The sequence below is a fragment of the Stigmatopora argus genome, chromosome 19 (assembly GCF_051989625.1).
Source record: "Stigmatopora argus isolate UIUO_Sarg chromosome 19, RoL_Sarg_1.0, whole genome shotgun sequence".
In the NCBI taxonomy this organism is placed as follows: domain Eukaryota; kingdom Metazoa; phylum Chordata; class Actinopteri; order Syngnathiformes; family Syngnathidae; genus Stigmatopora; species Stigmatopora argus.
The window spans coordinates 12,318,914-12,331,276 of record NC_135405.1 but is presented as its reverse complement, the minus strand read 5'-3'; the positions used below and the strand labels follow the sequence as shown (position 1 = coordinate 12,331,276).

General features: G+C 44.3%; 4 protein-coding genes across 7 annotated transcripts in view; 1 reads left to right on the top strand and 3 right to left on the bottom strand.

Annotated features, from left to right (window-relative positions):
* stx7l (syntaxin 7-like) overlaps nt 1-1,841 on the bottom strand; it is a 53,694-nt gene extending 51,853 nt beyond the window's left edge. The window contains exons 1-5 of one of the 2 annotated variants that reach the window (XR_013296754.1): nt 1,363-1,841; nt 724-816; nt 563-632; nt 402-492; nt 198-338 (exon numbers count right to left, since the gene is read on the bottom strand). Coding sequence is in view for 1 of the 2 variants with exons in the window: in XM_077586684.1 (XP_077442810.1) it covers nt 198-338; nt 402-492; nt 563-632; nt 724-808 (387 nt within the window). In the remaining variant the exon portion in view is untranslated. The remainder of the gene's footprint in view (nt 1-197; nt 339-401; nt 493-562; nt 633-723; nt 817-1,362) is intronic. The other variant, XM_077586684.1, reaches the window with a different exon arrangement.
* Nucleotides 1,842-2,277: 436 nt separating this feature from the next.
* Nucleotides 2,278-4,444, top strand: LOC144064279 (protein LEG1 homolog). Its single transcript, XM_077586677.1, has 8 exons — nt 2,278-2,728; nt 2,833-2,919; nt 2,986-3,059; nt 3,145-3,249; nt 3,320-3,438; nt 3,708-3,849; nt 3,939-4,035; nt 4,113-4,444. The coding sequence occupies exons 1-8, from the start codon at nt 2,293-2,295 to the stop codon at nt 4,262-4,264; spliced, it is 1,212 nt and encodes a 403-aa protein (XP_077442803.1). The 5' UTR covers nt 2,278-2,292; the 3' UTR covers nt 4,265-4,444.
* Nucleotides 4,332-7,472, bottom strand: chga (chromogranin A). The gene is made up of 8 exons (XM_077586682.1): nt 7,259-7,472; nt 7,105-7,154; nt 6,727-6,820; nt 6,357-6,425; nt 6,143-6,232; nt 5,911-6,048; nt 5,544-5,839; nt 4,332-4,942 (listed from the first exon to the last, which is right to left on the bottom strand). The coding sequence occupies exons 1-8, from the start codon at nt 7,296-7,298 to the stop codon at nt 4,859-4,861; spliced, it is 861 nt and encodes a 286-aa protein (XP_077442808.1). The 5' UTR covers nt 7,299-7,472; the 3' UTR covers nt 4,332-4,858.
* Nucleotides 7,447-12,274, bottom strand: LOC144064275 (phospholipase B1, membrane-associated). 3 transcript variants are annotated; one of them, XM_077586671.1, is made up of 17 exons: nt 12,039-12,274; nt 11,894-11,958; nt 10,970-11,060; nt 10,844-10,902; nt 10,709-10,776; nt 10,594-10,637; nt 10,394-10,514; nt 10,257-10,308; nt 10,100-10,180; nt 9,953-10,018; nt 9,788-9,879; nt 9,630-9,711; nt 9,366-9,467; nt 9,211-9,306; nt 9,064-9,135; nt 8,809-8,963; nt 7,447-7,559 (listed from the first exon to the last, which is right to left on the bottom strand). In XM_077586671.1, the coding sequence occupies exons 1-16, from the start codon at nt 12,094-12,096 to the stop codon at nt 8,823-8,825; spliced, it is 1,290 nt and encodes a 429-aa protein (XP_077442797.1). In that variant the 5' UTR covers nt 12,097-12,274; the 3' UTR covers nt 7,447-7,559; nt 8,809-8,822. The 3 variants fall into 3 exon arrangements, with proteins under 3 accessions (XP_077442797.1, XP_077442796.1, XP_077442798.1); XM_077586670.1 differs by lacking the exon at nt 7,447-7,559 and having other exon boundaries at nt 8,688-8,963; XM_077586672.1 differs by lacking the exons at nt 7,447-7,559; nt 12,039-12,274 and having other exon boundaries at nt 8,688-8,963; nt 11,914-11,987.
* Nucleotides 12,275-12,363: the final 89 nt, after the last annotated feature.

Here is a 12,363-nt window from a genome sequence, read left to right as displayed (position 1 = left end):
ACTTATATTATGTTGACTACTCATTTATTTAATTTTATTCATGTTTGTTATTGTGTATTTGTGCACTTCCCTGTGTATTTATGTTGTTGACTACTTATGTTGACTACTTATTCATTAATTACTTATTATTTATTATCATCATATATTTGTTTGTTGTTGTCATTTGTGCACTTTGTGGTGAATTCTAAACAACTCACCGACGACACCTTAGAGCTGGCTCGAACTCGTGCCACAAACTCCCGTTCTCTATCGGCCGCCTCCCTCTGCGTCTTCTGAAAGGTGTTCAACGCCGCCGAGAAGTCGTTGAGCAAACGGTCTTTTTGAATCTTTCTTTGCCGCTGTAAGATGGGGAAAAACTTCAGTCAACAAATTCATCTTTGGGAAAAAGAGACCGACGGTACCTGGTCTGTGCCGACGGGAAGCGCGCTAAAAGCTTTGATAAGACGGTCGGTCTCTTTGGCTAGCTGGTTACCTTGTTGCTGCTTTTGTTGCCTGGTGACCAAAAGACAATTATTATTCCTCAAATTTGACCGCGTCGAACACGAACTTTGTGTAAACTCACAGCGTCTGCTGCACTTGGTCGCTGTCTTGTTCCGTTCCTAGCAACGACAGCGCCCTCTGCAGGTCGGAGGCTGCGCGAAAAGAGCTCATTAATCATTGCAGACAAAATATGACATTAGTGAATTACTTTTAAAATGTAAATTGTTGGTGTGTCGCCATTACTTAGCACGGATAGCCTCTGGATGTTGCCGCTTATGTTTTGAACCAAAGCATTGGGCTCCTCGGGAAACCCGGCCTGGTAGGCCATGACAACAACTGGAAAAAAAACGACAGGAGCGAAAAACACACTTTAATACACACTGAAAGTTTGCACTCACGTGTTTATTATGCAAGTGAAAACATGACTTTTAGTGGGTTTGTTTGGCACTATGGTCACTCGGTATCAAACGTAAGAAAGTGGAAACATGTGGCCATTTTAGTGTTTCACACAGGTGCGTTAATTTGCTTTCAACTTACCGCCCTCGTCTATACGATAAGGCGACGTGATTTAATGTGTTTTTATTCAACAAGGAGTACTAGGCTTCAGTTTCACTTTCTCAAAAACAATAGCGGTCTTTTCTTGCCTTTGCTAATGTCCGAATTTTTGAATATACGTATATAAATAACCCGAAGGGGGTATTTTTTGATGACGTAGTCGTGCTAATTGTTGATGCCGAACGTGAGCTTCACACGACGTCGAGTTGTTGTTGTTATTACTGACCCGTTTGAAGACTTACTTATGTATACAATTCCGAGTTGTAATAAAGGGTATGTTTTGTCAGCATAAAGTGGGAAAATGTTTAAAAGTTTTAATTCTTTTACCTTCGCAGCAGCTGTGTGAGTGGAGTCGAGTCTTGCTAGCTTCTTCCTGTTCGCGCCGCCCCGGCGTGTGATGTCACGTGATGAAAAATCAGGTGCAAAATCACGAGACGGTTGAATTTTCTTTTTTTAAACGAGACGCTTTTTATCGATATAAAGTTAAAACACTTTATATTCAATAAATATTTTAAATTAAAAAAACTTTACAATTAGTTATGAACGGTGCCAGTTCCTTTGTATAGAGATCATACACATACAAGGCTAGATGTCTAAAGGCGGAGTGAACGCGTAAAGCGTCCGGCAGCCATTTTGTGTCGGAGGTAAATGGAGTGATTGACAATCTAACTTTCTGATTCTAAACGGATTTATAAATGGTTTGGTTAATAACAAACCGTAATAAAGGGGCCACATTCATTTTCTGAATTATTGCATCTATTACTAGGTTTCGAAATGAGTTATCTTTGAAATTAATATTATTTTCTCGTCAATTACAAGGCCAAGTATTGAGGAAATATAAGTAATAAGTATACGTATTAGTATAGTGCAAGTGTAATGTAACCTGTTGCTCATGCTATCGGCCAGTCACTCGCATTACACAATATTTTCCAAGAGTACACATTGTTTAAACCTGTCAGAACTTGGGGGATAACTCAGGACTTTAGACTTAGTTCAAGGGGCCCTCCAGGTCGCGTCCCAGCTTCGCCATGGAAAAAATTCATTAGGACTTTTCCAAAAAATCTGATAACATTTCACGAATTACTTGATGAACGTGACCCATCGTTCCGTAAGAGCAAACAAGGCAATTGTTTGCCGCCGACGCTACGGGTTTCTCTGACGAGTTCAAGCTCAAACAGTTCAAACACTGCCCATTGACCCCAAAGTCAATACTCTCGATCCCCGTCCTTAAACAGCCGCTATCTCCCCTCGGCTCCAATGACCCGGGCCCGGGTCACGCGGATCGACATCTGCGATAACGTCCGGCGCCCGACTACAAAAGACCCGGTTTGGTGTCCATACCTTCAGTCCGGCGTCTTCCACTCTCGACTCTTTCCTTCCCCCCCTGCTTCAGCCATGCAGCGTCTCACGGCTTCCTGCCTCCTCCTGGCCCTGGCGGCGTCCCTGGCCCACTCGGCCGTCATCATGGACAGCGGGGCGCCCATCGCGTGGGCCCACACGGCGGCCCAGGTGAGCGACCTGCCGGTGCAGAACGGCATCCTGAACCCCAACCCGTGGAACTTTGTGCACCGGATGAGCTTCTACCGGCTGATGATCGCCGCCACCGATCCCTTCATGGGCTCCATGGGAACCGGCGCCACGGAAAATCCGCTTTGGGGCTTGCCTCTCCAGTTCGGGTGGATGCAGACTTCAGGTGCCTTCAAAAGATGATCCTGGCCAGAGTTCTGGTTCTTTCGAGAACAGCATTATCTGTAAAGTTGAAATGAGTTAAGCATCTTTCCATCCAACCCCTCTCAGGCCGTCTTGCTGACCCAAGCGGAGCCACGACTTGCGGGTTGCCCTCCGGCGACGCCCTGTGTATCTCACCCATGAGCTGGTGGGGCTGTAAGTATAGGCATCTGTGAATTATTGCCATTCCCAAATATCATTTTAATCTTCTGCGCTCTGTAGGCGTAAACCACTTTGTGTCCGTCCTGCCTTTCCTGTCTGCCGCCCAGCAGGGATTCTTCGGACCCGGAGTCCAGGTATGCGCCATAATAGAGACGGGATGTTGCTAAATATGCTAATGGTCATCGTAGCTTCAAGTCCTGGTCTTCTTCTGTTTTCTAGGTCCAGATGCAGGCCCCCGAAGGCACTGAAGGCTACTGCACCACCTACGCCGACTGCGTAGCGAGCCACGGCGACGTGATGGCCAAGTGGGACGCTTTCTTCCAGGTGCCCGGCTCGTGTCCTACTGGTTGGCGTTAGAGGCGGTTCTTACTTGACGGTTGTGTTTGTGTCAAAGGGCCTGAAGACCGCCGGGGAGTCCCCTCTGCCCGAAAACGAGAAGAAAGACGCCATCCTGGGACTCTACTGGGTGGCGCACATGGGTTCCCTGCATGAGGCCAAAAACTGCAAGGACAAGTAAGTCAAGAGTTTTGGGGGAGGCAACAAGAAGCTTACAATCGACTATAGTTTGTGACTTGAGTGAAGCTAATGCTAATTTTTGAAAAGATAGTAGTGAAGTTTTAACAATGTCCAACGGAGAGGTGAACATTAGCACTTCGCTAACTAATCTGTGCATTATGGCAGCCATATTGGAAGAGGCAACCTCCTGCAATGAATCTGCTTTAGGACTTTGGCGCCACCTTGTGGCGTGATGTAAGCAAGTAAAAGTTGTGTCTGACATTCAGGCAGAGCCATTATTCCGAACCCGAGGTGAAATTCGCCTCCAGCTGGCTCAACTCGGCCGAATTCGTCTCGGCCGCCCACTTCCAGTCCTCCTTGGACAAGTCCATCTTGTTTCTCACCCCTCTTCCGGGGCGCATCCTGAAGGTTAGAGTGTGGCCCCCAAAATACAACAAAAAAAAGCAACCCCCCCCCCCGTTTTATTCATCACAAATTTGTGTTTTTGTTCGTAAAAGGACGGCGATAGCGCACCCAACATAGCCGACCTGAGTCAAGAAGAGAACCACACGCTCTCCATCTTCGGCTGGATGAAGAGCATGGACACCATTCTGCGTAAGGATCGACAAATTTGCGCCGGCGGGTACTTTTTGGGGGGGTTCTTGACGCATTTTCTTCCGTGGCGGTTGCAGTGGGGTCCCTGACGGGGATGTGGCGTAGCGCCATGTGCTCGGTGACCACGCGGGAGAAGGGCAGGGAGATGCTGGAGCAGCTCCTGCTCAATCCCAGCTTCGCCACCAACACGTTCTTGTCCATCATCACGGGAATGACCACCAGCTGCTGAGAGGGACAAAACCAGAGCAGACCAGACCAGACCAAACCAAAGCAAACCTCGCCAAAATGAATGAAGATTGGGTCGTTTGAGTCCGTTTGTTTGACAGCGAGCGAGCGAGCGAGGCCAAACTGTGACACTCAGGTGCTAATAGCTTACTTTTCACAGACAATTAAAAATGACAAAAAGACAGACGTGTGTTGTCATTCGTGAGTTGCGATCGACCGTTTTGGTTTTGGAAGGTTTGGGGTTACCTAAAAATACTTATGTCACATTAACAGAAAATCTCACTGGTCACAGTGACCTGAAAAAAATCAAAACAAAACCAAATCTTTATTCACGTGTTGGTTTTATTGCAATTATTTGTCATTTGATGATTATCATTTTGGAAAAAAAATGTCCAGTCTCACTTTACAACGCAGATCCTTCAAAATCTATAGAAAATATCCCCTTTTTCCCCCTCACTCACAGTCCCATACATCAATTAAAATCATGGACAAAAATAGATACACTAACACAATAAAAGAGAATTAATATGGCCAGAGTGAAGGTCACGATGTACTCACATGCTTGCACTCATTATTATTATGATTATCTTTTTTTTTTTCATCCTTCCCGCAGCTGGCGGAGTTTGTGGGCCACGTTTTCCAATTCAGACTCGATGGTGGCCAAGTTTTCCACTTCGGAATCCTGGTGACAAAAAAAACACACGAGAAGTCAGCTTTAAATGTCACTATACTTGTGTAATGACAATAAAACTTTCAATTTAATTAAATACACATGAGCAGTAGACATTTACAAGATGTCAAAAGTAATATCCTAGGGCACCTTTTCTTTATCGGACGCTTTACTCAACTTATTGAAATAAATAAACATCAGATGTGAGCGCTTATTTCTGATAAACAGTCAAAAAATACTTTTTTTCTGGGTAGTTTAACAGAGAAAAATGAATGTGAAGACTTAACTTGGGTTTTGGGATAGCGGCTCAGTTCCAACTGGATCCAAATTTAACCAAATGAACTTTGACACCCTCTCGTGGCACTTCATCGTAACTACAGGTTTACTACGACTGGGAAATTGAACGATTGATTCTTTTTAATGTCTCTACTAATAACGCAATATTAATGAGTATGGTGTTTTTGGTTCTATTAAATATATCTTACATGAAATGCAAACATTTTGAAAATGTATAAAGGATGGCTGGAAAATGCAAATATATAAATAATACAATGGAAAGCTATTTTCAGGGCTGTAAAATTTAAAAGCAAAAAAATAACAAATAAAAAAGTACCTCCGCCTTTCTTGCGGCGCTCCCGTCCTCCTCGTCCGGCGTTCTCCGAGCGATCAACTGCAGCTCCTTCTCCTCCGGACTACGGTTCCTCTTCTTCTTCATCTTTTTCTTCACCTCTTTGTCCCCCGAGTCCTCCTTGGAATGATGGGGGGCTTCTTCCTCTACCTCCTTGCTTTTGCTTCTCTTCTTCATCCCATACCCCTCCTCTTCTTCATCTTCTTCATCATCAGCAGATCTCTGGTCCTCCTCTTCCTCTTCTTCTTCTTCTTCTTTGGATGCAATTGGCTGCATTCCCTCTGGTCCCCAAACAGAAAAAAAACAAACAGTCAAACACAGGCTCCATTTCTTTTTATCTTCCACCAATCACCTTTTTTGTTCTCCTCCCTCTTCTCGGCCGCCATCCAAAGCACGCCGTCATGTTCTCGCCCGTCGGATCTCCTGGGTTCATGCGAGAGGATGGAATGTTCGCCGCCAGGGCCTCCCAGGGCGCTCAGCATGGATCCGTCTAGAGGTAAACCAAAAAATTTGGCATTCGGTGCTTTTGTAGCAGTTTATGAGTCACAAAAAGTAGTTGAGAAAAGGAAAGGGAAGGCGCTCACCGGGGGGGACGTCGTCCGTGTTTTCCAGGGACGGCGTGGCACCGTGGGGGGACGCGGCGCCTCCTTCTGGTGGCCAGACGTTCTCCTCACCTGTGCTTGCAAACAATCATTTGGAGAGTTGATTAGACATTTATGGCTCATCCGCTTGCATGGATATCGCTAATAAAAAATAAAAACTCTCCCATAAGATGATTAATAATAATAATTAAAATACCGTGGGTGGCGACGTCATGCAGTTCCTTCAGGAAATCGTAGTGACGGAGTAGCGACAGAAGACGGTCGTCTTGAATGCATAAACACACGCAAACTCAATGAATCATTCGTCCCTGTTGGTGACTTTTAATATTTTACCCAGCATGCCCTGCACCAAGCAATCCATTAGCGCGATGGAATCGAGCCAAGAAAACACAGTACCGCTAAATAAAGTCACACAGATGGTGACGGTCAGTTATTGATATATTAAAAAATATATTTATTGCCAATATCTTCTATTTTTGCGTGAGATCTGCCTAGCAACCAAGTACCCAAACTAAGAATAATGATAAATTAAACCAAGATGATACACCATGTCAAAAAATACTTACCTGTCCTTAAGGTCTGCAGGCATTGCTCGCTAACTGGAAGTGGGCGTGGCCTTGACAGCACATCAGCTAGGGCCTCCACAACACATTTCATCACCTGTGATTAAATTCATTCAAAAACTGTCAACTTTGGCCCTTAAATCTATCCAAAAATGAATTCATTTATCACAAGTAGACGTCCAAAGCATTCAATTCAATAAACCAAGATCCCATGCTGCCCTCCAGTGGACAATTTGTTTAATGCAAGTGCGTTACGTTCACGGGTGGCCAAATGATTAGGCACGCGTGCGCAAATCTCGATTTCAAAAAGTGAACAGGCATTCCTAATGAAGTGTACTTCAACATATATGAATATGTAGATATTTATAAAGCGTTTCTTACCTTGACATCGTCATCTTCCAGCGCACCAGGAGTCACCGGGATTGGCAAAACTGTAACCCCAAAAATGAAATGATTCATTTTTCAATGTCAAGATGCAACTAGTCAATAAAATGATGATAATAACGATATTAAACATGAAAGCTGCGTCTCTCACCGCTTTTGACGAGGAGAGTCAGAGTCAGCAACGCGAGCATATTTGAAGAAAAAGAGCAAAATGTATCCAGTGACAGACGCTTATTTTAGCCAGTTGTCTTTCGAAATAATTATTGTTTAATTACGGACGCATTCCGGCGGAGTTTGAATTCATATTTGAAGGTCCTTAGGTGGAGATGGAGCTGCTAGGTGGCCTCGTTCTTCGCCTCTTCGAAAAAATCGGTCACCACGCGACTTTATAATGAAGAGTCTGGAGCGGAAGTGACGTCAACCTAGAACAGTGCACCTGCTCGTGCCGCCATCTTGGTCGGGGCAGCAACGATAAGATGTCAGTTTGTAATAAACGCAGATCATGTGGGAAATCCATGAAAACCATGTGAAAAGTACGTGGAAGTAAATTTAAAACACTGAAAAGGGAAAATAAGTATTTTTGGGGGGATAAGGCACATTTTAATTTTTAAATTGATTTCATTATATAAGAAAAATATTTTCTGTACTCTCTTATTTATTGTTATTTTACCCATAGGATTATATATGTATATTTCTTTCAATTTAATTTTGACTATTTAGTATTTTTGGACATTTTTTTATGCTTTATGTATATTTATTATCTTCAGGGATTAAAGCGGCTACAATTGATGAATCATCAACGGCTCGCTAAACAAATATGCACTAATGAGTGAGATAATGTACTGCAAACATGAATGCGGTGGCCATTTTGGCTCCATTGTTGCGTCCGAGTGTCCCATAACCCTCGTTTGTTCCCCCACAATAAACAAGAGGCGTCTATTTGGCGGAAAACGTCAACGAGGGACCGGACCGTCCCTCATTTTTGTTTCCGTCTTGCCGACAGACAAAAGGCGAGCTGCTCTGTGTTTGCCCGGCGCGAGGCAGCGGCGTCCTTTTGTCTAAATGTGAATAATGTTTTCTTTGAAGCTCATAATAAAATCTTTTATCGACGCCGGTGCGCACACAGAAGGACAATGCGGTTGCAGGTGCACCATGTTCACTGAGGCGGCGAAAAAAAGGTTATTACGTCATACAGCTCACATTTGCAGGAAAAAAATAGTATTATTGTGCAAATATGGAGATTCGGTTACTATATGGTGGGGAAAAACAAAAACATTGGTTATAATTTTCTGTTTACTTTTATTTGTCCTATTTCAATTTACAATTTTCTTATTTTTAACTGTAGTCTTCAATTAAATATGAACTTGACTATGTTATGTATTGTTGTAAAGGTTTATGTATATTTGTTGAGGGGTTAATAAGGTCAAAGGTCAGAAAAGAAGTATCGTAATAAATTCATAATGGATGTTGTTTACCTTTATAAAATAGTTTTATGGCTTTGAATGTGGCTGCTTAGACATACATCTTTTCAGAGTGCTCCTCTACTGTTATTGTATGATTTAAAAAAAAAGTCATAGAAATAAATCTGTATAAATACAGTGTATTGGTTTTTAAAGAAACAGACATTATGAAAACATGACAAAATATGAAGAGCAATCCAAAGCTTATTAATGTCTTTCCATGAAAGCAGAAAACACTTACTTTAAATAAAGTTGTCAGCATTCAGAAAAAAAACCACGCCCCCCGAACGCCACGAGGGCCGGCAGGAAGTAGACCACCGTCATCGGAGGGGCGGGGCGTCGGCGATGCTGACCGGAGCGAGCCGAGGGGGGTCGGGTGAAGATGTACGGGTGGTCCTGACGGCAGAATTGAAAAATTATTATAATTTTTTTTAACTCATTGACGAGGAATGACATCAAAATGGCGGTTAGTTAACTTTTTTTTTTTTTGCCTCACCGTGGGTGGACAAACAAGCGAGATGGGGTCGGAAAAACTGCTCACCACCGTCTTGCTCCCTTCAGGTTGAAACTGTGGACACAAAAACAGAATGAAAACTGGATTTTCTGTCAAAATGTGACCATTGAGCGAATCAAAAATGACGACCATGTTGTTCCAAAGGCCTTTGGCTAACTCCTCGTGGCCTTTAATGGTGAAGTGGAAGCAATCGTGGGTGAAGAAGCTCATGTCGATCTTGCCGTTCTGCCGAGGGAAAGCGATAGGTCGACGCAGGACGACAAAGGGGCGAAGCGGCGCCTTACGGGAAGGCGAGGAGGGTCGGCCCGCTTTAAAAAAGGCTGCAGAACCACGGCAAAATCGTCGCGGAAGAAGCGATCGGTCAGCAATAGAGTTTCCAGTTTTCTCTGCGGATGAGAAAAGGAGCTGTTTTGACAAAATTAAACAATTAAAAGTCTCAATAAATATCATTCCAAGATGTTTTTCCCTTATTTCTACAGCCTTGAATTATTTGACATCAGATCACCTGCTCTTTCATATATAGAAGATTTTAAAAAATAAAATAGTACCTGAAATTCCAGATTAACTTCCACCAGCTCACGTAGCTCGTCGGACCAACTGACTGGTTCGATCAGACACGAGCAGAAGGAACTAAATCAAATACATTGGACTCATTAAAATTGTATTGCAGCACTCAATCAAACGTCCATTTAATTCTGCCACTGACCGCTGAAGAAGGCAACCCGGGGTGGGCTTTTGGACCTCCCTGAGCGCTTGCATGGGGAGGATTTGCACCACGTTGACGATCATGCGAGGAACCTGAAGCGTGAAATAATTGTATTAATTAATTAATTTAAAAAAAAATCAACATAAGTGGCACATATGGCCAAACCTCATTGCGAAGCATTTCCAAGGAGACGGTCATGTAGTGAATAAAGTTGTCGGCAGAGAAGAGATCCTGGAAGACAGTGGTGATGGTGACCTGACCAACCGTGGCTGCTGCCGGCCTTCCCGGTCCCAAAGGAATTGGACGACAGACCTTGTCTTTGCAGTAGTCGCAGATGTCGTTCATGCCCATGAGAATGGTCAGGAGCTTCCAATCTTTCTCAAAATTCAAACCCTGGAGGAAGCAAAAATGAAAAAAAAAAAACGGTTGTTTTGCCCAATTATTTTTAAAAACGAGAACGGCTCGTTACCTCGTAACTTCGGAGCGTGTCGATTAAATGTCTGGTCTGGCCGGGAAGATTGCTGACAAAAAAAAAAGACAGGCGGATATTAAAGCAAAGACGGAAGCGGGTTGCCGTGGAAACAGAAAAAGGCCAACGTCCCATACAACGTGTTTTGCCCCGTGACGGCCAAGTTGAGCCCCGTTTCCCCCAGCTGGGCTTCCATCCCGTGGATGGTCTTCCCCCGGGCGGCGCCGAGCACTCTGGGATTGAAAAGCTTGAGGATATCTGCCCGGCGCCCAGACCAAAAACGCAGCGTCAAGCTCCGGACGACGCCCCCGTCCACGGCGGCGATCGCGCCACTCACTGGGCAAAGTGATGACGTCCTGGTACGAGCCGAAACCGCCGATGCTGCGGGGCGATGGCGGGCTGAATTGAAACGGCGGCGTTCCGTTTTCCGAGCCGCTGGGTGGCGCTCTTACCTCCAGGAGAGGTGGCGGAATTCGATGGGGATGCCCAGCACGGTGGTGGCGTTGGCGCCGATGGCCGTCTGCGCCCGGGACACGCACACGGACGGGTGAGCATACGAAACGAAATGGGAAGCGAGGGGCACCCACCGTGAGAGAATCGCCCAAGGCGGCTACCACTTTGATGTCACCCGCTTTCACCAATTCCACTGCGAGGATAGATGGAAATTACGAGTACATAGATACACGTATTATGTATAAAAATGAGTAACTTACCCGAGGAAGGGGTGGAAAGGGAGGGGCTCATGTCAGGGCATTGGAAGGCAGGGTGCTTGAAGCCCACAGGACGAGTTTTTTCAGGAAACTCCTGGAGACGGATCAAGGTTCAGCGCCATAGAGGAGTTCGTTTATTAAGAGTATTTGGAGGGTGTCGTGATTCTTTATTTAACATGATTTGTTTGACCTGTCAATCAACCAAATGGTCTTTATTTTAGGCGATTAAGATAGTTTGTTTCGAGGAAATTTGGTGTTTTTAGATCAGATACAATAAAAGTATGAGGTAAGAATATGAATGATATAAAGCGGGGAGAAAGTTTGGGATTTGGAATACTGTAATGGTGCAATTTGAATGTGCCAAAAAGGCCAAAAATAAAAAGAAAAAAAAGATGAGAATTTAATATTTAGGGGAAAAAGAAAATATGATAGAATTTTTATTTTGAAACTGTGTAGTCTTTTTTATTATTACACACTTGAAGTGTAATAAAAAAGACTACTCACAGTTGAAAAATATGTATTTCTTTTCTATAATACATGATTTTATTTCCCCCCATTTTTCCCCTAAATATTAAATTATCCTCTATATTTTTCTTTTTATATGATTTAAAAAGGCATATTATAAGTATTAAATTAGAGCACAAAAAGAGCCTTTTCCTTTTTCAAGTTAAAAAATGTAAATACTAATCTGACTTCTACAGTCTTGTATAAAAGCAAGCTAACCATCCATTAAATACGTTATTTGCAAGCTAAACAGACAACCACAAAGAAGGCTTGGTACTGTTCAAAAAGTGAATACTACATCATGAATCAGGCAAAGCCATCTAGATTTCTTCTGAAAACTCAAATTCAAAAAATTCTGAGACACATTCCACCGCGTTCAGTGAAATTGCTAAATGAGATGACGGTATGTGAAATCTAAAGCACCTTATTGAGGGCTTCCTTACTGTAGTGGCGAATTCCTTCTTCGTACTTCCACCACCAGTCGTCGCCTAAGAAACAAAAGAGGAGGCGAGCGCCCACTTGAAAAACAACACATTGTACCTACTTTAGCGGCCTTCCAGCACTTTACCTTTGACGCAGCGCGCCACCAGCGCGCACGTTGCCACGGCGACGCAAAGCCACCCCATAGTCGTAGTGGCGCCGCGCAACGGGGGAAAGTCAGTCAGTCGCCGGGGCGCCCCCGCCGTTTGGCGTTTTGGCCGTCTCAGCGTTTTGGGCCGGGGAGCCCGCCCAGCGGGGAGGATTGACGGTCGGGACCGTCCAATGGGGAAGCTGCTTTTGAAACGGGCCGAGTAATCGCCGCGTTTGCCGTTTCGTTTTTTTGAGTGTTTATGTTTCAGTGGGATCGACGGCAGTCGGCGTCCGATCCGTTAGGTCGAATAGGATTGGACGCC

Coding starts and splice junctions, on each gene's coding strand:
- LOC144064279 (XM_077586677.1), top strand. CDS start 2,293: ATGACCCGGGCCCGGGTCACGCGGATCGACATCTGCGATAACGTCCGG. Junction 3,250..3,319: donor AGTGGGACGCTTTCTTCCAG/GTGCCCGGCTCG, acceptor TTTGTGTCAAAG/GGCCTGAAGACCGCCGGGGA. Junction 3,850..3,938: donor TTCCGGGGCGCATCCTGAAG/GTTAGAGTGTGG, acceptor TGTTCGTAAAAG/GACGGCGATAGCGCACCCAA.
- chga (XM_077586682.1), bottom strand. CDS start 7,298: ATGCTCGCGTTGCTGACTCTGACTCTCCTCGTCAAAAGCG. Junction 6,426..6,726: donor CCTGCAGACCTTAAGGACAG/GTAAGTATTTTT, acceptor TATGCATTCAAG/ACGACCGTCTTCTGTCGCTA. Junction 5,840..5,910: donor GAGGGAGGAGAACAAAAAAG/GTGATTGGTGGA, acceptor TTTGGGGACCAG/AGGGAATGCAGCCAATTGCA.
- LOC144064275 (XM_077586671.1), bottom strand. CDS start 12,096: ATGGGGTGGCTTTGCGTCGCCGTGGCAACGTGCGCGCTGGTGGCGCGC. Junction 9,468..9,629: donor AAGTTAATCTGGAATTTCAG/GTACTATTTTAT, acceptor TCTCATCCGCAG/AGAAAACTGGAAACTCTATT. Junction 9,136..9,210: donor AAGGCCTTTGGAACAACATG/GTCGTCATTTTT, acceptor TTGTGTCCACAG/TTTCAACCTGAAGGGAGCAA.